Source organism: Balaenoptera musculus, chromosome 16, assembly GCF_009873245.2.
Source record: "Balaenoptera musculus isolate JJ_BM4_2016_0621 chromosome 16, mBalMus1.pri.v3, whole genome shotgun sequence".
NCBI lineage: Eukaryota > Metazoa > Chordata > Mammalia > Artiodactyla > Balaenopteridae > Balaenoptera > Balaenoptera musculus.
Genome location: NC_045800.1, coordinates 50,296,975 through 50,317,750, shown reverse-complemented (window position 1 = coordinate 50,317,750; position 20,776 = coordinate 50,296,975). Strand labels below are relative to the sequence as shown.

The window sequence follows — 20,776 nt, the reverse complement described above, 5'->3', positions numbered from 1 at the left end:
CTGAGGCAACCAGCAAGCCTTCTGCCCAGGACTGGAGGGGCCTAAGCCTGCTGCCCTTCTCCTTTTTTCTGACTTTAATTTCTGGAAGGTTGTCTTCATGGCCCCCCCTAAAATGCCCATTCTGTCCATGGCCACAGGAGGAAGGTAGGTGTTTTTATTTCCCTGAATCCCAAGCAGCCTGTGGCCCAGAGGTGAGAGGTGGGGGGTCCAATGGGTACAGTGGTTCAGTTCTGTTTGTGATTAATGCCCGAAGTAGCGACTGGCCACTGGTCACGCGTGGGGTCACAGACTCATCCGAGTGGCCATCTGAGCAGAAGGGAACACACTTACCCCCACCCTGGGTCCAGGCTGGTTAGGGATCTTGCTCCCTGGGGAGCCCCACTGGTATCCGTCCCCCGTCCCAAGTTGGAATCTGCACCCCCAGATCCATCTTGTTGGCTGAGGGCAGACATGGCCTCTGCCCTTCCCCCTCCCAGTTTAGCCTGACTCGCAGTGGGGAATCTGAGGGTCTCTCACGAAGGCTGCACCTCCCCAGAGAGGCTTCACTGCACCCCGCTTCCAGGTAGCTCACTCCGGCACGGCCCGAGTTTGCCAAACGCAGGGCCCAGCAACCTGCGCACTGTGGCAGCCTATACAGGCTTGTACGTCTGCTGGGGCGCTTTTTCCTTCCTGTTGCTGTGTGCTGGGAAAGCTGGCAGGGATGCCAGGTGTTCTGTACCAAGAAGGACACTGGTGGCCTCGAGGGCAGTAGTAATCTGCATGTTAGAGGACCCTGCAAACTTGCCCCTCACCTGTCACTGCTCCACCTCTGAGGCCTGCCCCCGCAGAGTCCCAGAGCAGCTCAGAGCCCTGCCCTGCCCTCCCCTCCCCTCCTCTCCTCTCAGGCCCTGGCTCCTGGCACTGTGACGCTGTCTCTGTATCTGGTGGCAAGTAGCTTCCCTCCGAGGCTCTAGTGCCCACCTGCTGGCCTAATCTCCAGCGACTCTATCTTTACAAGGGAGGCAGGGGAGGCCCTGAACAGTCCAGGCATCAGCTGCAGACTTGGCTCACCTCCCAGGAAAGACCCAGCACCTTAGCAAACTGTCCAGGTAGGCTTAAACACCAGCCTACTGCCAGGTTCAACATGGGTACAGGTGGCTCCCAGCCTTCATCTGAAGTAGCAGAGCCCCATCCAAAGCTGAGCCTCTAATCTCAGAGAGGTCACCACGGCTTCTGTCTGACTTCCGGAAGGCGTTCAGGGCCCAGATGGCTTAGAAGGTTGGGTCCACGTTGGGCAGCCCTGACAAGGGTGGGAATACAGGCAAGCCTAGCTTCATCCTAGGCAGGGCTTGAATCTGCAAGGCATCTGGATCCCACTGCTTGGGCATAACCATCCTGGAGGGCCCCGGTGTGTAACTCAGGCATCTCCTGGCCCCCACCTTGTGGTGCCGCTGTCTACACGTTCAGTCTCTGTGTTTACATAATGCTCACCTCAGTAAAGAACTCCGCATCTCTTCCTGGTCCCCAAGCATTAAGGAAAATGTTGATTTTAGTGACCAGTTCCCAGAGGAGTTGAAGGTGAGGGTTGCGTTGTACAACAGTGCATCCGCAAACAATGTAAAAACCCTCCGAAGTCCCTTCTCCAACGTGCAACCGTCCAAGGTTCTGTTTCCTCTCCACCCCACCCCCACTTCCAACAGAGCACCAGGACTCACTGGTTTCCCCCTCCTCCCCCTGCAGCCTCCCTGGGCATGTCAGTGTCCTCCTTCTTCCCTGTGCACGCTCAGCTCTGCCCCGGCTCACAGGCAGACTCTCCTGGTGCTGGCGCAGCTCAGGGCTGGTAGTGAGAGTTTCGTGGATTTTTAGTCTTTGGTGTTCTGCCAGCCTAGCAAGTTCAAAATTCACAACTGGAGAGACCAGGACACCCCTGGGTGTCACCTGAGCAGCCCTCATTTGTGTCCTGGGACCTCCCTCCCTTTCTCTTTCACCCACTCTCCAATCTCTTCCCGTCTCTTCTCTTCCTCCCTCTTCTTGCTCCTCTCTTTGGCTAGCTGTGAATTTCCCAACAGCTCCAAGCAGAGCAGACTCACTACCCTCGCCAATTCTCCAGGACTGTTCCTGACCCTGTCACTGAGCACTGATGACAAAGGCTTGGGCCTGGCTGGGCAAACTGGCTGCGTCTGTGTCCTGGGTGGTCTCTATGGGCTGGCCCATTGTTGCCGCCTGTGGTGCTGTCTGCAGGGGTATGTGGGCTCCGCCGCAGGGCCTGGGCTTCTGCCGTCATTGCCCCTTCTCCCCACCCTAGGAGAGGCAGTAGCAGGGGATGCCTGGCACTTAGATCGTGGTTCTGCCTCTGAGTTTCCGTGTGGCTTTAGGCTATTCATGTGATGTGTTTGGGCCTTGGCTTCTTCTTGGCATTAGGAAAGTTTGGACCAGTGGTTTTCAAATATGTTAGCAGGGGGCCCCTCTTGTCAAACAGAATCTTACTCAGAGACCCATATGCAGGACTTAAGGTGTAGGGGAGAGTCTGTCAGGTAATACAGATGTGGGAAGGTGGCCAGGTGTACATGTGGGGACACAGGACTGTTACCATACAGAAATGTAAGACCAGCATTGCCCCATCCTCTGACTTTTAAAGACCTAAAGCCGATCTTCCTGATTTTTATATGCTGGCAATTCGTTTGTTAAACTGTTCATCTTGAGACAATTGCAGATTGGCATGTAGCTATAAGAAATAATACAGAGAGATCCTATGTAGCCTTTACCCCCAATGGTAGCGTCTTGCAAAACGATAGTACAATATATCCCTACCAGGGTGTTGACACTGATACAGTCGAATGCAGAATACTTCCATCACCCCGGGATCCCCCCATGTTGCCCTTTCATACCACACCCACCTCCCTACTGCGCACGCCCTGTCCTTAACCCACAGCAACCACTAACCTGTTATCCGTTCTCTGTTTCTATAATTTTGTCATTTCAAGGATGTTATGCAAATGGAATCCTACAGCCTGGGACTTTATGGGATGGGCTTTTTCAGTCCGCCTAATTCTCTGGGGGTTCATCCAAGTTTTGGAGTGTACCAATGGTTCATTCATGTCTTTTTAGTGCCGAGTAGTATTCCATCATCTGGATATAGCAATTAATTTTTTTAAATTTTTTATTTATTTATTTATTTATTTATGGCTGTGTTGGGTCTTCGTTTCTGTGCAAGGGCTTTCTCTAGTTGCGGCAAGTGGGGGCCACTCTTCATCGTGGTGTGCGGGCCTCTCACTATCGCGGCCTCTCTTGTTGCTGAGCACAGGCTCCAGACGCGCAGGCTCAGTAATTGTGGCTCACGGGCCTAGTTGCTCCGCGGCATGTGGGATCTTCCCAGACCAGGGCTCGAACCCGTGTCCCCTGCACCGGCAGGCAGACTCTCAACCACTGCGCCACCAGGGAAGCCCGCAATTAATTTTTAAAATGAGTTTTCAACACTGTCCAGGTTAAACACACTGCGTTTGTGGCTACATGTGGCCCCTGGGCCACCAATTTGCACCTCTGTTCTGGAGGATGTTAGAGGCCCCTCTGGCCTGGAGGATCTAGGATTCTGGCATCTTTGGCCCTGGACTTTCCCAGGCACACTCTCTCCTCCATTTCTACATTTCTGGCCGTTCCTTACCGGCTTTGTCCTATGCCCTCGGCTGAGCAGGCTGTGGGCTGAGACCCAGAGGCCCTGTTGGCGGGAAGTCCTGGCCCTCAGTATGTGTGCCAGCGGCCTTGTGAGTATGCGTTTGCACGTGTGTGCCTGGCTATGCTCAGGCCTAGGTGGGCGGGGCAGTCAGTGGTGTTTGAAGGCTTCTCTCTGGGGACAGAAAAGGGTTGGGAGAGACGGGCAGCACAGGGAGATGGCAGGTCTGCTCACCAAGCCTCATCACGGGGACAGGCGTTCTTCCTTCTTGATGCCCAGCTAGGGGACAGAGACCATGCAAGGCTCACCTGCCTATGGGGTTCAGTCCTGAGAGACAGCCAAAGCAGCCCTGCCCAGCCCTAAACACGTGGGCCAGGGAGAACCCAGAGACCCTCCCCATTTGCCCAGCCTGCCCTCAGGCTCTTTAGCCAGGCCCCTTCTCCATGGCTCACTCAAGTCGGGAACATCAGTCCCTCCATCCTGGTCCTTGCGACTCTGCCTGACCCCCTGGAAAGTACCCCCTGGGTGGCAAAGCCTCTCCAAGCTGAATCCCTTCCTCCCTCCCATGCCCTCTGCCCCAGCTCTCAGACAGGGTGATGGCGGACACACCCCCTAACCCCTTTCTTTCTTCCTTTCTCTCTTTCTGTCTCTGTCTCTCTGTTTCTCTCTCTGTGCCACAGGGAAAGGTTTGAAACGGAACGTAACAGCCCACGTTTTGCCAAATTGCGCAACTGGCACCATGGCCTTTCGGCCCAAATCCTTAATGTTAAAAGCTAAAAAGCTGTCTGGAGCCCCCTCACCCCTCTCAGGCTGGACCCCCTCCCTCCTTCCCCCTACACAGATCTGGCATGTGAGCCACACGGTGATGCTTGAGAATGTATAGCTGTGCTGGGGGGCACCTTCGCTAGTCACCTGCAGCAGTTGTGCTCTCTGCCCACCCTAGAGCTGATGGCCGAGGCCCAGCCCCACGCAGCACTGCATCCACTCTACCCCCACCCTTCAGTGCAACCCTCACGGCCCCCCCAGATAGCCCAAGCCTCTGCTCCCCTGTACAGGACCTTCCTGTAGATCAGAGAGAATGTGATGGGGTTTGCTGGCAGAACACCCCAGAACCAAGGGAAACAGAATGTGTCACTGGTCCATTTCCCACCAACCTCAGCTCCTGGGAGAGGCAGCCTGGCCTAGTGCCATCCTGGAAGAAGCTGCCCATAGATCAGGGTCCTGAGAAGAGGCCAATTCCCTGGCCCCCCTCACTCCCTCGTGCCCTCTAGAGCCCAGGCAGCCCAGGACAGGGCTCCCTGTAGAGGAGGAGGAGGCCCCAGGGTGGATGAGGCAGAGGCCCTTCCTGGCCGTGGTGAGATTGGAGCAAGTGTTCTCCTCTCTGTGCTGTGTGTGCTGGCTCCCTAGTTCTCTCTCCTGTACATATAAGCATGCTCATTCTGAAATAAAGAGGATTTGAAATGAACCAAACCAGCCCCAGTCCTGCTGTGCCTGTGTGCATGTCACCAAAGGGGGCAGGTCTGAGACGGGGAGAGGATAAGTACCTACAGAAGAGGTGCAGGGGCAGTGCCCGCCGGGGCTGGGACCTGGTGAGCTCTGCCCACCACTGTTTTCCTGCCCCTAGGGCCCTGCCCAGGACTGCAGGGCGCAGGCAGAGAGGACGGCAGGTGAGAATCTGTTCTGCGGGCTGGTGGGCAGCCTTAGCCTCCTTCGGGATAGCGTGTGCGTGGACAGAGGAACGGGGTCTGAATGCCCCCGCCTCTTCTCCCATACCCAGCCACAGCCAGCAGGCCGAGCCATCCCTCCCTCCCCATCAGAAAGCGTGCCACAAGCCCCTGTCCCAGGAAGGCACTGCTCATGCTCAGCCCTGGTCCAGGAGGGAGACACACCTGAACTAAGGAGTGGCTCACAGGGGAAATGCTGGGGGTCCCCCGTGGGCTGGGCCCCGGCTCAGGGGAGAGGAGCTGGTAGGTATGCCTGGTGGAGTCTTGCTCAGGTGGCAGGAAGGAGGGGAAGGCCCTTGCTCCTGGCCTCCACACACCTATGGCCTTGTCCTGGTCCTGAGCATTTGGGAAGGGCCGGGCTGGCAGGCTCATGTCCTCCCCACCCACCTGTCTACCCATCAGCCTCACCCCTGACTGGGGGAACCACAAGCTGAGAACATGAGATTGTCGGCACTTGGCAAATAATGACAGGTGCTGAGGCCCACCCCTCAGGGCTCCCTCACCACCCCTGGGGCTGGACTGGGCCAGAGCCTCGTGCCCACCCCCACTGCCTGGGCACAGACTCTCTTTCTCACCCTGGGGACCTTGGCAATCCCGCCTAGAAGAGCTGGCCAGGGAGACTGTTCTGTCCTGCCTACCACCTTGAGATGCTCCCCTAAGCCCCCCACCAACCTGTTCCACCTTGGCCTCCCATCTCTTCCTGCCTCTAGCAGTTTGACTGCAGGGCCAAGACGAAGACCAGGCGAGGCAGGCTGGCTAGGGGATCAACTGGGGAGGTGGGGGTGTGTGCTTCTGCCTGTATCTAGGCATCCTGGAGCACACTCATATTTAGCTGACCTTTCATTGAGGACTTCCAAGGCCAAGGGTAGGTTGGGGGTTAGGGGCTGCCAGACAGAGAGAGGCCCCAGGTAGTGGGTGTCCTAAGGCTGGCAGAGGACCTGAGCCAATCCATCAGAGCTGGTGGCCTCCCCATCCCCTGTCCCCATCCCCTCGGCCTGTCGGAGCCCTCTTGGATCCACCTGATTGAAGCCCTGGAAGGCTCTTGTTTGCTTTCCAGTCTGCCTGGTGCCTCCCCAGTGACCCCAGGCTGCTGCATGCAGCACCTTGGGTGGCCCCAGGCCAGGGGTCTGTGTAAAGCCCTCTGGAGTAAATGGGAGAGATGTCCTCATTCAGCATTCCATGTCCATGGGCATTAGTCAAGGCACTGTGCCTAGCTGCTGTAGGTGCAGAAGGAATCAGAAAGAGCTGATGTGATTGTGGCTGACCATAATGCAAGGCTGATCATGTGAGGTCCAGAGACAGGGAGCGCTCCTCCGACTGGAGGATCAGGGAAGGCTTCCTGGAAGAAGGGGTCTGTGTGTTTGATCTTCGGGAACAGTTAGGTGTGGGGCATGTGCAGTTATGGAAGGCTGCACAGGTACTCTAAGCAGACAGAGCAGAGGTGCTGGGTCAGTGTCCCAGAACCCTGACTTAATCATTTTGGCTGGAATGGAGGGCGTGCAGAGGATGTTATGGTTAGTAGTGGTCTGGAGCTGAAATGCCAGGCTCTGGATTTTGACTGTATTCTGACACAATGTGGAACTAGTGAAAGCTGCAGGGCACCAGTCACACTACAGCCTGTGGGGATCATTGTGGACCGCACAGTTCTTGAGGGGTGTCATCACCTAGACTACAGTGTCAGTGTGGCCCCTGGAGTCATGCAGTGCAACAGCCCTGCTGCAAAGTGACATGGTCAGGGCTGCCCTGAGCAATAGTCATCAGGCTGCAAGGTGGAATGCTAGATAGGCGGGTGGCAGCATGAACAATTTCAACACCAACCACTTGACTGGCATTCTATCATCATCCAATCAACAGAGATGTTCATATTCCATTCTCCATCATCACCCCAGTTATGGCAAACAGCACCCAGAACCATCAGTCACAGCACCTCCACCATCGTCAACATTTCCAGCCTGAGCCCAATGACTACAAACCCCCAGGCCCAGCACCACCACCATCAACACCATCCCTATCCTTTGCATACATAGTACCACTGTCATCAATAAGAGCATCAACCAAAGGCTACCACAACAGAGCAGGGCACAGGGTTAGCACACTGCACCCTGATGCCAACTGGGTAGAGAGACGGGCTGAAAAGGGGACTGGAGCCAGACTGTGTCTCTCCTTTGGCCACACCCTCCCCATGCAGCCACCAGCAGTTAATATAGTTGGGTTGGTTTGGTTTTTGCTTTGATGTTTAAGGTGAATTATGACCAAGGCAGGAGGCAGCTATAGAGTCCTAGACCAGGCTGGGGTGATCTAACGGGTACTGTCTTTAGGACTGAAGCCAGGGTCTAGTAAGTTCTCTGCAGTGCTTGCTTTCTGAGACCCACGCCCCACTCCTTGGGGTTTCTGGGGGCTCAGGGAACTTCAGGCAGGAGCTGACCTGGACAAGAACCCAAGATCCTTCAGGATGCTCTTCAGTGCCACGCCTACCTCCACTAGGCCCTGGTTGCTTGGTGTCTGCAGACAGCGGCCCTAGATAGGATGCCCCTCAGCCGGAACCCTGAGCAGCAGGCTCACGTGCATGTCCTTGGTCCTGCCCTGTGGTAGATGATGAGTTTTCCTAGGGTCACATCCAGCTCCAACTTCACCCCACAAAATCCAGGGTTCACGTGGAGCTATGCCTGGGGAGAGCCGCAGGTAAGCTGGTCTGACGGGATTGGAGCACAGGGGACAGGCAACGCCAATTTCCTATTTGCCCTGCAGAATACTTTCCCCAGCCTGGGTATTTTCATCACTGCTGTCCTCAATTCCCAGAAGCCCACTGGAAGCATGTGGCAGGGTCAGGGAGAAACAGATAAAGAAGAGGGTTGTCCTCTGTCAGGCGGAGCCTTCCCAGGCCATACGTGTCCACGCCATGGGGGTCTGAGCAGCCAGTTCAGTATGGTATCAGAACCTGCAGCTGTTTCTCTGAGGCGGCCGCTTCACAGGCATGGCTTCCAGAAGCCAGGTTCTTTCATGAAGGGTGAGGAAGTGGCCTCATGGAAGGGCCAGGGCTGGGTACCACCACAGGCCTAAGAGCTGGGTTGTCCAAGGCTTCCTTTCTGAACCACTAAGCTGGGAAAGGGCTGGACAGGGCATGGCCACTGCCCTTGTCCACCCTGGATGCTTCCTATGCAGTCACAGAGAAGAATGGTGCGCCCTCCCCTGAGGCAGTCAACTCAACCTTGCCTCTTCTCCAGCCCTCTTCTTCCCTGACCCTCTCATGCTGTTTCATGCCTTTCTCTACCATACACTTCACTGGATGGAGGAGAGCACATCACGTCGTGATGCTTTGGTAAATAGCTCATGGCCCCCTGGCATCCCTACCTGGGACAGACCTTTGTAGTACCTTGGTACTCAAAGTGTGGTCCACGGACCAGCATCACCTGAGAGCTTGTCAGAAATGTAGACTCTCAGCCCCACCCCATACCTACTGAGCCAGAAGCTGCATTTTAACAAGATTCCCAGGCAATTCGCCTGCATATTAAAGTCTGAGAAGTGGTATAGTGGTTAGGGATCACGCCTATCTCTGCCAGTTGGTAGCAATGTGATGTTTTAGCAGAGATTGAATCTTTCTGGACCTCAGGTTCCTCATCTGTAAAATGAGGATCTTGATACCAATCTCCCAGTGAGGTTGAAAGGATCAAATGGAGTAATGGGGTGCCACTTATACAGCTGTTTAGTGCAAGGCCTGGCATATGGTAAGCACTCAGAGAGGGAAGAGGATTATTCTAATTATTTCAAATAAGAATAGAGCCTTTTGTTGGGGAAAGATTCTACTTGACTGATTGCAGGAAGAAGGTTCTTTGTTCCTGTATGAGGGACCACTTGAGGTACTAGGTAAGGCTTCAAATCCACATGCCTCAGTCAGAGCCTGCTGTCACTACCGATAAGTTCTAGGAGCTCGAGCAATTCAATTCTCTCAGTCTGCATTCCTTCACCTATTAAAAAGAATTGATAATACCCACATCAGAGAGTTTTTGTGAGGATTAAAGACATAGGCCTGGCACATAGTAGGAGGTCAATAATTGAATTTCATAGCATAAGGAAAATCATTCCCACCTATAGGAGTTGCAGTATCCTGTCGCCATCACCTGAGAGCTTGTCAGAAATGTAGACTCTCAGCCCCACCCCATACCTACTGAGCCAGAAGCTGCAACAACCCATGTACATTTCTTTGCTTTCCTATAATTTAATTTTTATTCCCTCCCTCATTTCACAGGTGGCTGAAATCTAATCTCATCGACCCAGGCTCTGATGCTTCTCTTGTCTGGGGTGGTTTTGGGGAAGAGGGGCTTGCAGAATGCCAAGGAGAGTGGGGTGGGGAGTCTGGGCACCTGGTCCTTGATCATGGTCTACCTGTGCTGGCATCTGCTGGGGTATCTCCATCTGTCTGGTCACACTGGTCCACACTGGCAGAGCAGTCACCTCTCATGTTCCCAAGTACAGGGACTTTCAGATGTGCAGGCGCTCAGGGCCACGTCCGTGTCACTCTCAGGTGTGTGGGAAACCGTCTACAACCCCCAGGCCACAGGATGGCCTACAGGTCTTTGGGCTGCCTCAGGCCTGCCTGCCCCTTCACCATGGGCCTGGGCATAGGGGACCCTGGGGTCCTGCCACTTCCCCAGGGTTTGCCCAGAAAACGGGCACAGCTGCCTCTTTTCTTGAATCCCTCACGCCTCGTTGCCCCTTTTCTGGTCCAGACGACCTTGATCTGTCTGGCATGGTAGCTTTCACCCATCTTCCAAATGTATCATCAGTGCCCTGAGTGCTTCACAGCCTAAAGCCCAGGCTGTCACAACTTCAGAGCTTAAGCCCTTGACAACAAAATATCTTACCTCCGCTTTTTTCATTATATCATCCCTTCTCAAAGGCAAAGCATGCCTCTGACTAAATGAGGAAGGGTGAAAGAAAGGAAAACAGGATGGGGGAGAAACCTTGGTTGATAATTTAGACTACTTTTTGACCACACTGTTTTTATAATACACGTTGAGAAAGACAAATTAGGAAGTACACAAAGATGGGAGGCAGGGGAATCTCACTAGGCTTGAAAATATTTTTGATGTTACTGTGATCCTCCCTGTGGTCTGAGCCCTTCCCTCTTGGGGTCCTGGGTGGGGGTTTTCTTTCCCTGAGCCTGGGGACAGGACTTCTGGAAGATCCTGCTCTGTTGGCAGTAAGGCTGGTACCTTCCGCCCAGCCTGCCTCTCCCGCAGCCACCGCCCCCCAGCAGAGGGGCGCCCTTGACCTGTTGTCTTTCTCGGTCCGCCTCATCAGCACCCCTATTGAGCATGCTCCAGTGTGCACCAGCCAGGCCACCACACCACTGCTGCCCGCTTCTGCCCAGCCGCCTGCTGCTGCCTCTCCCAGCGCAGCCTCGCCACCGCTGGCCACAGCCGCTGCCCATGCTGCCACCGCCTCTGCCGCAGCCCCTGCCTCCAGCCCTGAGGACAGTCCAAGGTAACTGGCCCACAGGTGCCAGCCCTGACTGTGGGGAAGGGAGGCAGGAAAGGCCTCCCCCGGGTCCATCTGTTGGCAGCTGTGTTGGGCCCTCAGAAAGGCCCATCCAAAGTGGTTAGGACCCCAGGGCCCTGGGGACGCCAAGGCTCTGCACCGCTTGGTGCTGAGAGTGAAGGCGAAACTGGAGGTGCATTTCAGGGAAGCGCACTGGGACGTGTCACCCTGCCCCAGGGGCACATGCTCTAGGGAGAAAGGTGAAAGTCACAGACACACATACAAAGTTAAATAACAAAGGGAGACTGTGTGGAAAGTCCGTGTTCCTGGAGCTGGGATTACAGAGAAAGAAAGGAAATCAAGGAGGCCTCCGTGGAGGAGGCTGCGTTAGCCCACTGAAGGCAGGTCAGATTTGGGCAGATATTTAGCCACTACCTTGCCTTCTTTTGATGAAGAAGCATGCTAACTCCAGAGGCACCTGGTGGAGTGGGATTTACATCTCTGCTCTACCACTTACTGTCTCTAACCTTCAGAAAGTGACGTAACTCCTCTGAACCTCAGTTTCCTCATCTGCTAAGGCATTAATGCAATGCCTATTTTACAAGGTCAGGATAGAAAAAGTGTACATAAAACACCTAGCACATAATATGCTCTCAAGTATTGCAGGTTACTGCATTCCTGCCTGCCCTCATGGATACTCAGCCAAGATGGGGAAGGGGGGTGTTGAAAAGGGTGTGGGGAGGCAGAGGGGGTGGGCTGGACAGGTCATTCTGGAGCCGCCAGGCAGTGTAACAGGCCAGGCAGGCCCAGCTCTTTCTGGGCTGTGTGGAGCTGCTAAGTTGGTGTTTGGTGTCAGAGCCAGCTTTCCCAGTCGCCACACTCCCCTCCCAGGGTTTTGCTGGAAAGACACGGCTCTAGGTCAGGGTGCATAGTTCCCTGGTGCAGCCTGAGGCCCATGAAGGGTCGGCAAAGTGGCCTGTGTGCTGCGCCCCTACCCTCGGGCTCCACAGTGACCCAGGTGGTGCTGAGCCCAGCCTTTCCCCAGCCCAACTCAAGCGTCAAGGGTGAGCCTGGCCCAGGCTTCCAGGGCTCCTCATATCCCAGCTTCCCGGGGGCATTTAGCAAGCTGCTTCCCTTCTGCACACCAGAATCTCTTCAGGTAAGGGCCTTGCTCCCTGCACAAAGAAGAAACCTTGAGGAGGATAAGATATATCCCTGCTGTCTAGTGAGAAGATGCCTCTCCAAGTCTGAAGGGGGTGCTTTAGATGCTGCGGCCCCGTGGATGGTCTAGCCTCATCCCTGGGGCCCCAGCCCTGCTCAAGGGCAGGCTCCAGCACCCGCTCCAGCCCTCCATGTCTGGGGGCCCTCGGGACTCCCTCAACAGGACAAACCCTTCCTCTGCTTTGCCTTGCAAAGAGATGTGAGGCCTGGGCAGAGGTTGGAGAAGGACCTGGAGGGCTCCCAGCATCAGGCTGGAGCAGAGGGGGCCAGGGGACCATGCTCTGGGCCCAGCTACCTTCCCTCCTTGCACACGGGCTGGGATGGAGCTAGAGGGAGCCAATGGGAGACAAATGGACACCCAACGTGGCCTCAGAATTCTTGCTGGGTATCTTAAGTCTCTGCTTGCGGCCCCAACACCAGTCTCTGACAGAGGACCTGTAGCTCCTGGGATGCTGGGAAAACATCCTCCACTGGTGGGAGAGTCTGGCCTTCTCCTACCACAGTGGAAGCTGGGCACCTCTTAGACACGGCCTCTTTCTCTTCCATGGAGGCTCCTAGTCCACTGGTCTTAACAGGGGTATGTCAGAGAAGGGCAAGCCCAGGGAGGGGAGGCAGTATCCTCATTCAGCCAGAAACACAGCAGCTTGGCATGGCAAGCCCCCAGGTCTGGGACACTGGCTCTCTGAGACTCATTCTTCCTCCAGTTGTCTGGGACATCACTACAGACCCTTCTGAATCTATTTAGGAGCCTGGCGGTGGGTTCTTAGCTCAGGGCAACCCACTCCCAGAGCCCTAGTGAAGAAGGTATTCCCTTATCCTGTGACTCTGCCCAGCAGAAATGGGCAGGCCCTTGGCCCATGAGCAACAGGTGGAAGGCAGGCAGGAAGCCATGGGTGGGCAGGGGTCAGTATATTTTAAGGGGCTCACTTCTCCAGCACTCCCATCAATGCCCCATTTGCCCTGGGGGTGGTCATGTCATCCCCGTTAGGATGTGAAAGATGCAGGGAGAGACCAGGGACATGTTCTATAAGGTTTCATTAGTTTTAAATGAAAGAAAAAAGGGGGGATTCACTGACTAATGGAATTGGGAAACACTGGATCAGACAAAGTTAAACAGACTGCTTAGCTATAGGAGTTCTTGGAGCCTTTAGTTCTCTAAGAGGAGAGGCCAAGCACAGCATTTCCTGAGGGCAATGAACTGGAACTTTTTTGTTTTTCCATCTCTTTGGTCCCATGGTCCCTGGGTCACAAGTGGGAAAAGGCTGCTTAGGCTTCTTGGCAGCTATTCCACTGGGAGGAGGGCAACAGGAATCCTGTATGGAAGAGAAGCCTCTATGTATGTTGGGGGGGGGCGCCGGGGGGGTCTCCTGGCCTCCCATGAGACCTCCCCGGAGCACTCTTGCCCAGAAACCTGAGACTTTGCTGCTCCCTCCAGCAACAATAGAAAGGGGGAGGGGGAGGAGGCCAGGTGGTCTGAGGCTATGAGGTGCCCCCAAAAGGTCGGGAGGTGGAGAGAGTAGGGTAGCTCTGAACATCTCCATCTCCCCTCTCTCCTTCCTCTGCCCCCTTCCCTGCCCCAGCCTCCCCCCCTACCATTCCACGGTCTCTACCCAGGGGTTGAAGTGTTTTCACTGCTCCTCCTATCTGGCTGGTGCCTCTCCTCCCTCTCTCCTAAGGCGGTGGCACCAGCAATGGGCTGTATTTCTCAAGGTGTCTCTGCTGCTCTGACCAGACTCACCAAGACCCAGCACCCAAGGAGCAGCTTCCTCCCCCTGAGACCTCCATGGTCTTTCCTTCACAGCCTCTGGCAGCTCCCCAGGGACATCTTTGTCAGGTTTCCTCCTGAGAGGCTCCTTAAAGATCTGGGAGCCAGCCTGCTGTGGCTCCAGGCCCCAGGGCCCGGGTGGGGCTGTCCTTCTGGATGTTAACTCTTCCCCCCTTGGTTCCAGACCCCAGGCCTCTGCCTACAGTCCCGCTGTGGCCACCTCTCCAGCACCTGCCGCCCATACATACAGCGAGGCCCCAGCTGCCCCTGCACCCAAGCCCCGGGTTGTCACCACTGCCAGCATCCGGCCTTCTGTCTACCAGCCAGGTGAGAGGCAGAGTGGGAAGGGAGGCTGTCTAGGCTGGGCGTGGGCTCCAGGGGTCAGCTCCAAAGCCACATCCCCCTGAAGGATGGTGGTTATAGAGGCGCTGCTAATGAGGTTTCAGCCTTCCTTCCTCCAACTGTGGGCCAGAATCCTATGGAAGCTGCCTCTGGCGCTGGGGAGACAGGTGGCCAGTGCCAGGCAGGGATGGAGCCTCCCAGCTCTCGGGAAGAGGACATTCCTGCCTGGGGATTTCCAGGCTCCAGGTAAGGAAGAGAGGGTTTAGAGGGGAGGGGCTTGTTCCTCCAGGAGTCTGGATCTGGCTCAAGACAGAGGATAGGCAGCTGTAACAAAAATGCCACGGGCTTTGAACAGACCTACTGCATAATGTGATGCTGGGCAAACTGCTCACCTATCTGGTCTTTGGTTTCTTCAGCTGGGACAGGCTAATTAGAGGCATGGAGAGCACATGTGACAGGCAGGAGAGTGGCCCACACAGGGTCTCCCGGTGGCTGGCCTCACTGGCTGTCTGTTCCATCACTCTGGTCCCTATTCTCATCACTGCGGGGACGAGGGCTCAGCCTGTGTCTTCCCTTTTCCTAGGCAAAGTTGGGCCTCTCCCCAGAGCTCCAGGGCGGTTCTCCGGCTGGCTTAGACCCCTCCTTCCCCTGCATGCCCCTGCTCAGTGAACTTAAGGGAAGATAAGACAGGGACTGAGGCAGGAAGCACCTTGCTTGGGGGAGTTGACTTGATGTGCAGGGCAGAGGAGCCACAGTCAGCCCTCTGTTTTATAAAATATACTCTGACATTAGTGCTGAGTGTGTAGTCGTGGCTTTAGCATCAGACTCCGGTGCCAGGCTCCACTTTGGTATCTAAGACAAAGTACTTCATCTCCCAGGCCTGTATTTCCTCGTTTTAAAAATAGGCATATTATGTACACCTGGTGCTCTGGGGATGAAATGAAGCACCCAGCACAGTGCTTGGCACACAGGAGGTGCCCTTCTCTGTCTCTTAAGAGGCAAGAACACAAAGTTCTGAGGTTAAAAGTCCACAGTATTAGGAAGCAATTTGCAGCGGGCTGCTGTGGTGAAAAATCTCGGATGGAGGTAGAGGAAGCAGCTGCTCTGCGGAGATGGGGGGCACAGGAGGGAGGGTGATAAGGAGTTTGGAGGAGCAGCGGCGGATGGAGGGGGCGCAGGGAGAGTATTTCCGCCCGGGTGCGGGCTCCGCTCCCAGGCAGGTCCTTCTGGGCATCTTCCGGGGCGGGCCCCGGGTTTCGGCGCCCCCGCCCGGGCCGCCGGCTCTCCTCTGCAGGCCCGCCAGGGGGCGGCACGGCTCCGGGGGCGCGCACCGCCGGGCCCCCCCTGGCGCCTGTCTCCTCCTCCTTCCGGCACTGGAGCCCGGGGCGGGGCGAGACTTGCAGGAGCCCCGGAGCTGCTGGCCTCCGCTGAGTTCCCAGGCCTTGCAGACGTTAACTCATTCCTGACCGGAGGGAAGGAGGCAGCTGGGCAGCACGCGCCTGTGCCGGCCTGCCTCTGCCCCCTCTCCTGAGGGTGGGGTCCCAGGGAGGCTGGCAGGTGGTCTTGGGAGAAACGAGGATCGTGGACCCGGGCCCCTCCCCTCCTCTCCTCCGCCGACCCCGGCCCCGGGGAGAGCGGGGAGCCCGCGTGCCGTCCGAGCTGCAGCTCCCCGCGAGGGCTCCTCCGGGTCCAGGGTGGCTTTCTCAGCCCAGATCTTATCGCCTGCGCCGAGGGTGGGCAGCCGCTCCCCGGAGCACCTGGGGCCCGGGAGAGGGCCGTGGGCAGAGGGCCCCCCACTCCCACCCCGACTCGCGGGAGTCGGGGGAGCCGGGCCCGACCTGGAGTGAGTCAGAAATCACCTTGTTTAATTACACATTCCCGAGCCAACGAGTGCGATAGGGGCCTTTTGAACTTGCCAATTAGAGATGAAATATCACCTTCTAATTTGGACGGGCTTTATTCCGTCAAGCAGAAATAGCAACAGCCCAGGGCTCGCAGATGGGATATCAAGTCTCTCTCCTGGCACGTCGGGGATGGTGGGGCCAGCCAGGCTGAAGGGCGCAGAGGGAAGGGAACTGGGAAGCAGCTGCTCCCCGCGCCCCCATCCTCACCGGGGACCTGATGGCTGAGGGAAGCTGCCGGCCTGTGCCTCGAAGAAGGGAAGGGCCCTAGCTCTGGAAGGGTGTAGTCTTGAGCAAGGAAGCAGCCCACCTGGGCCCAGATGCCGGGTGCCTCTGACCTGCTGAGAACTTCGTGTTGTGGGGATTTAGAAAAGGGGGGTGGATCATGGAGTCTGGAAGGCCTTCCGAGGAGGGAAGAGAATGGCTGCCAGGCAAAGGGAATAGGGTTAGTATTGCTGGAGGGAAGCTGGAAGTGGGCAAGGGCCCGATTTGGAAAGGGTGTGCTAAAGCTTGTTTTGCTGCCTAGGGAGTGGTTAAGCAGGGAATCTGGAGTTGAGACCTGCTGCCTGAGTGCGAGTTTCAGCTCGGCGTTTCTTAAATTCTCCAAGCCTCAACTCCTCTTCTGTAAAATGGACTTGAAAATATTATCTGCGTCATTGGATTGCAGCGAGTATTACATGAAATAGTGCACATAAAGGCCCTGGCATGTGGAAGCAGTCAGTACTTGGTAACCATTGTTCTGATTAGGACAGCACTGTCTAATAACAATACATTTTCTAGTAGCCACAGTTTTTAAAAAGTAAAAGGAAGCAGGTGAAATTAATTTTAATATATTTTATTTAACTCAGTATATTCAAAATATCATTTCAATGAACAAGCAATATAAGATTATTAGTGAGATATTTTACTTTCTTTTCTTGTACTACGTCTTTAAGAATTGGTGTGTATTTTATATTTATAGCGTGTTTCAATTTGGACTAGCCACATTTCAAGTGCTTAATGGCCACATAGGGCTATGTATTGGATAACACAGGATTAGGGCTTTCATTCTTAATCAGAGATCCCCCCCACTTTACAAAAAAAAAAAAAAGGAAATAAGATCTTGCACAGAACCCCATTATTCAGAGAGGGCTGAAGATGCTCTAGCATTTTGAGACCCTCTGTTCCAGGCACTTGGGAGCTATGCAAGCTTGTTAGGGAGGGAGACAACACCTCAAGTATGGGCTTCACAGGTTTACTAGTGCATGCAACATGTCACTCCAGTAGGTCCCCACCCTGTGAGGCAGGCAGGGATGTCATACCTACCACCACTGATGATTAGACTCAGTCCCAGGTTACTGACTTCAGGGGTGTCACATCTCCCACCGCCTACATCCCACAGTCTCCCTGGGGTGGGATCCCTCAGGTGACCATCAAGCTGTGAGATGAGCTGACAGTTCATCTGGACCATGAGACCCAGGAGTCACTCTCCTCACCATCTTCACTAACATTTAATGACACATACACAGTGCCAGGTACGAGGCTAAGCCTTTAGAGTTCTTATCTCCCATCATCCTCATAACAACCCTGTGAGATACTGAGAATTATTATAGCCATTTTTAGACGAGGAAATTTGGGCCTAGAGACGTTAAGGAACTTGCCCAAGGATGTTAAGGAACACAGCCAGGATGTTGTAGAGCTGGGACCTGAACCCAGGGCTCTTGATGACTGTGCTACATGCCAGACCATGCAGCCTCCTCCAGGTTGATAGGTACTCCTCCATAACATGGTGCACCCAAATCTTCTGGAACTTGGACTCATGGTTTTTACAGAGGCAGCTTGGGGTGATAGAAAGAATGGTTTTGGAAATTCACTCTGCCACTTACTAGCTCTGTCTGAGCCTCAGTGACCTCAACGGTAAAAGGGATTAACCCAGACGACCTGTTATGTGCCTAGCCTACCCTCTTAGTAAGTGGGAAGAAGATTTCCTTATGGAGAAAGTTTTACCTTTGGAAGCCAGCGTCACTCCCAGGATGGCTCTAGGGCAGGGCTGGAGAGGGTTTTTACCCCTTCTGCTTTCAATAACACAGGCCTGGTCCCTATCCATTCCCAACACAGGGGTTTCCATGTCACCCACCTCTGAAGGGCCAATCACCTGGGAGTAGAAGGTATGGGGTTGGAGCAGCAGGCCACAGGCCGCCTAAGGTAATCTAGGGGAACCAGGTGGGGAGAAACCAGGAACTTTAGCCCTGAGAATGTCCTTCCTTTCCAGGCTGGAGCCTGATGGGGACTGCCTCAGCATCTAGCAGCACAGTCCATTCACCAGGCCAGACTCAGGAAGGGGAGGGAGGCTGCCCCAACACACTTCCTGGGGTAGGGGGAAGGAGACCTCTTTCCAGAGGAACAGACTGTAAGCTGAGGTGGGGCTTCTGGAACCTCCCTCCCTAGGAGGGGAAGCTGGTGAGACCATGTGTGCCGGACACAGCTGGGTCTGCCCCGGCTGGCTTTGCAATGGGAGGCAGCAAAACTTAGAAACCTGGGTTTTGAGGGCCCAGGCCTCAGAGGGCTTTGGGTGAGCAGCTGCTATGCTCCTTTGTGTTGCCGCCCTAAAAGAGTTTTCAGCTCTCAGTGGGCTGGAGGAGGGGGTTCTAGAAGCGGGGCAGTGCATTCTCATCCTGCACTCTGGCTTCCTTGGTAACCTCCACGCAGTTACTCAGACATACTCTCAGTTTCCACCAAAGTGATGAGGGGGAGCATGTGTCCCCCAGAGGCAGCCACAGGCTGAGGGAGCAGCTACACCTAGGCTCTGTCACCCCAGCATCTCTGCCCAGCTTCCCTCCGAATGCTGCCTTCAAGACCCACCACCCAAATCAAACCAAAATGGAAGTTCCCCCCAGTACAAATCAAGCCAAGCTGTTTTTCAAGAAAACGATTGTAGCTAAACCTGAAACCTGAACCTGAAAACCTAACTGTCCCGTCATCTGCTTTGTCCCAAAGGCTGGACTAGGTCCAGGTTCAGCAAACGCTTGTGATTGAGGCATTTCAGATGTCAAATCACTGGTCAGAGTGCAAACAAAGGCATCTTCCAGTTAAGGCCAAGCTGACCCACTCCCACCCTCTTCCTGGCCCAGGGGATCCAGATATGAGCCTGGCCGGCCACCCCTGCCCCCGTCCCTGTCTCCTGCAGGCCTCTGGCAGCCAAGGCCTGGCAGAGCCGCACCCCGCACAGCTGCAGATATTTATAGCCCTGTCCCTTCCCAGCCCTGTCCAGGCTCCCGAGGGCTCTGCTCTGAGGGCTCTTTATCTCCCTTGGCTCTCTGCTGCAACTTCAAATCGAGGCCATCAAGAAGTTCAGGGACGCGTCTCCTGTAAAAACTGGAATTGTGCTGCTCTAATATTAAAGTTGTCTTTTCCAATTCTCTGGCTGGGGGCAGGGGAAGCTGGGAGAATGAATTCCTGACACATTTTTCTTTGGGTATTTTTGGCTTGCAGTGCCTGCATCTACCTACAGCCCATCCCCAGGGGCCAATTACAGTCCAACCCCCTACACCCCCTCCCCTGCCCCCGCCTACACCCCTTCCCCTGCCCCCGCCTACTCCCCCTCCCCAGCACCAGCCTATACCCCCTCGCCAGCCCCAAGCTATAATCCTGCACCCTACAGCGGGGGCCCTGCAGAGTCTGCCAGCCGTCCCCCATGGGTGACAGACGACAGCTTCTCTCAGAAGTTTGCCCCTGGCAAGAGCACCACCACTGTCAGCAAGCAAGGCCTGCCCCGAGGGGCCCCTGCGTACAACCCGCCACCGGCTCCCCAGGTGTCCCCCCTTGCCAGGGGTACTGTCCAGAGGGCCGAGCGCTTCCCAGCCAGCAGCCGGACTCCGCTCTGTGGCCACTGCAACAACATCATCCGGTAAGGGCCAGCTGTGCCCCTGTGCTGGGGTGCTGGGACGAGAGGGGGACGGGAGGGCAGGTGTAGGGAGAAGACTGCATGCAGGACAGCCTCAGGTCCCTCTGGCTTGCCATCTGGTCTGACCCTCTCTGAGCTTTAGCTTCCATACCTGTGTGATACCCACTTCCCTGGGGAGTTGGGAGGATTCCACGAGGTGAGTGGGTGAAGCTCCCAGCATGGTGCCTGTGCCAGCACCACCCCCGTGGGCTAAGGCTGGGTTCTGGGAATTGCAGGTCTGGATGGTAGATTTATTGGCCCTGTTGCAAGCTGGCTGACAGTGCTAGTTTTGACCCAGCTTTCCTTCCTTTCGAGGTGCTCCTGGGTCTGTCCACAGACAAGCCCGTGCTGCTCAGGGCTTTGGTGGGCATCTGCCACACTAAAGGAAAACAAGTCATTTCATGCTTAGAGGCCAAGGATCATGGGTGGTACTTGTTTGAATATAATATGTTTATAGTATGTGCATATGTGTGTGGGGGGTGAGCTTGTGTATATGAAAAATACACTTTTATTTTAAAATAAAGTATCATTAGAAAAAATATACTCATTAGAGAAGAATTAGAAAATTCAGAAAAGTAAAAATTAAAACATAAAGCGTTTCTTCAGGCCCACTGTCTGACTACTAATCTGGAGCCAGGTTTGTGTCCTGGGTCTACCATACTAGCCCTATAGCCTTGAACAACTTACTTAACATCCCTGTACCTCAGTTTCCTTATCTGAAAATGGGTATCATAATAGTACCTGCTTCATAGGATTGTTGTGAGAATTAAACAC

General features: G+C 55.1%; 1 protein-coding gene across 8 annotated transcripts in view; it reads left to right on the top strand.

Annotated features, from left to right (window-relative positions):
* LDB3 (LIM domain binding 3) overlaps window positions 1-20,776 on the top strand; it is a 60,156-nt gene that overhangs the window by 24,647 nt on the left and 14,733 nt on the right. For 3 of the 8 annotated variants that reach the window (XM_036827856.1, XM_036827858.1, XM_036827857.1), the window contains 3 exons: window positions 10,675-10,857; window positions 14,022-14,164; window positions 19,552-19,966. In XM_036827856.1, the coding sequence (XP_036683751.1) occupies window positions 10,675-10,857; window positions 14,022-14,164; window positions 19,552-19,966 (741 nt within the window). Of the gene's footprint in view, window positions 1-4,329; window positions 5,120-10,674; window positions 10,858-14,021; window positions 14,165-19,551; window positions 19,967-20,776 lie in introns of those variants that run through there. The other 5 variants (XM_036827859.1, XM_036827860.1, XM_036827861.1 and 2 more) reach the window with 3 other exon arrangements.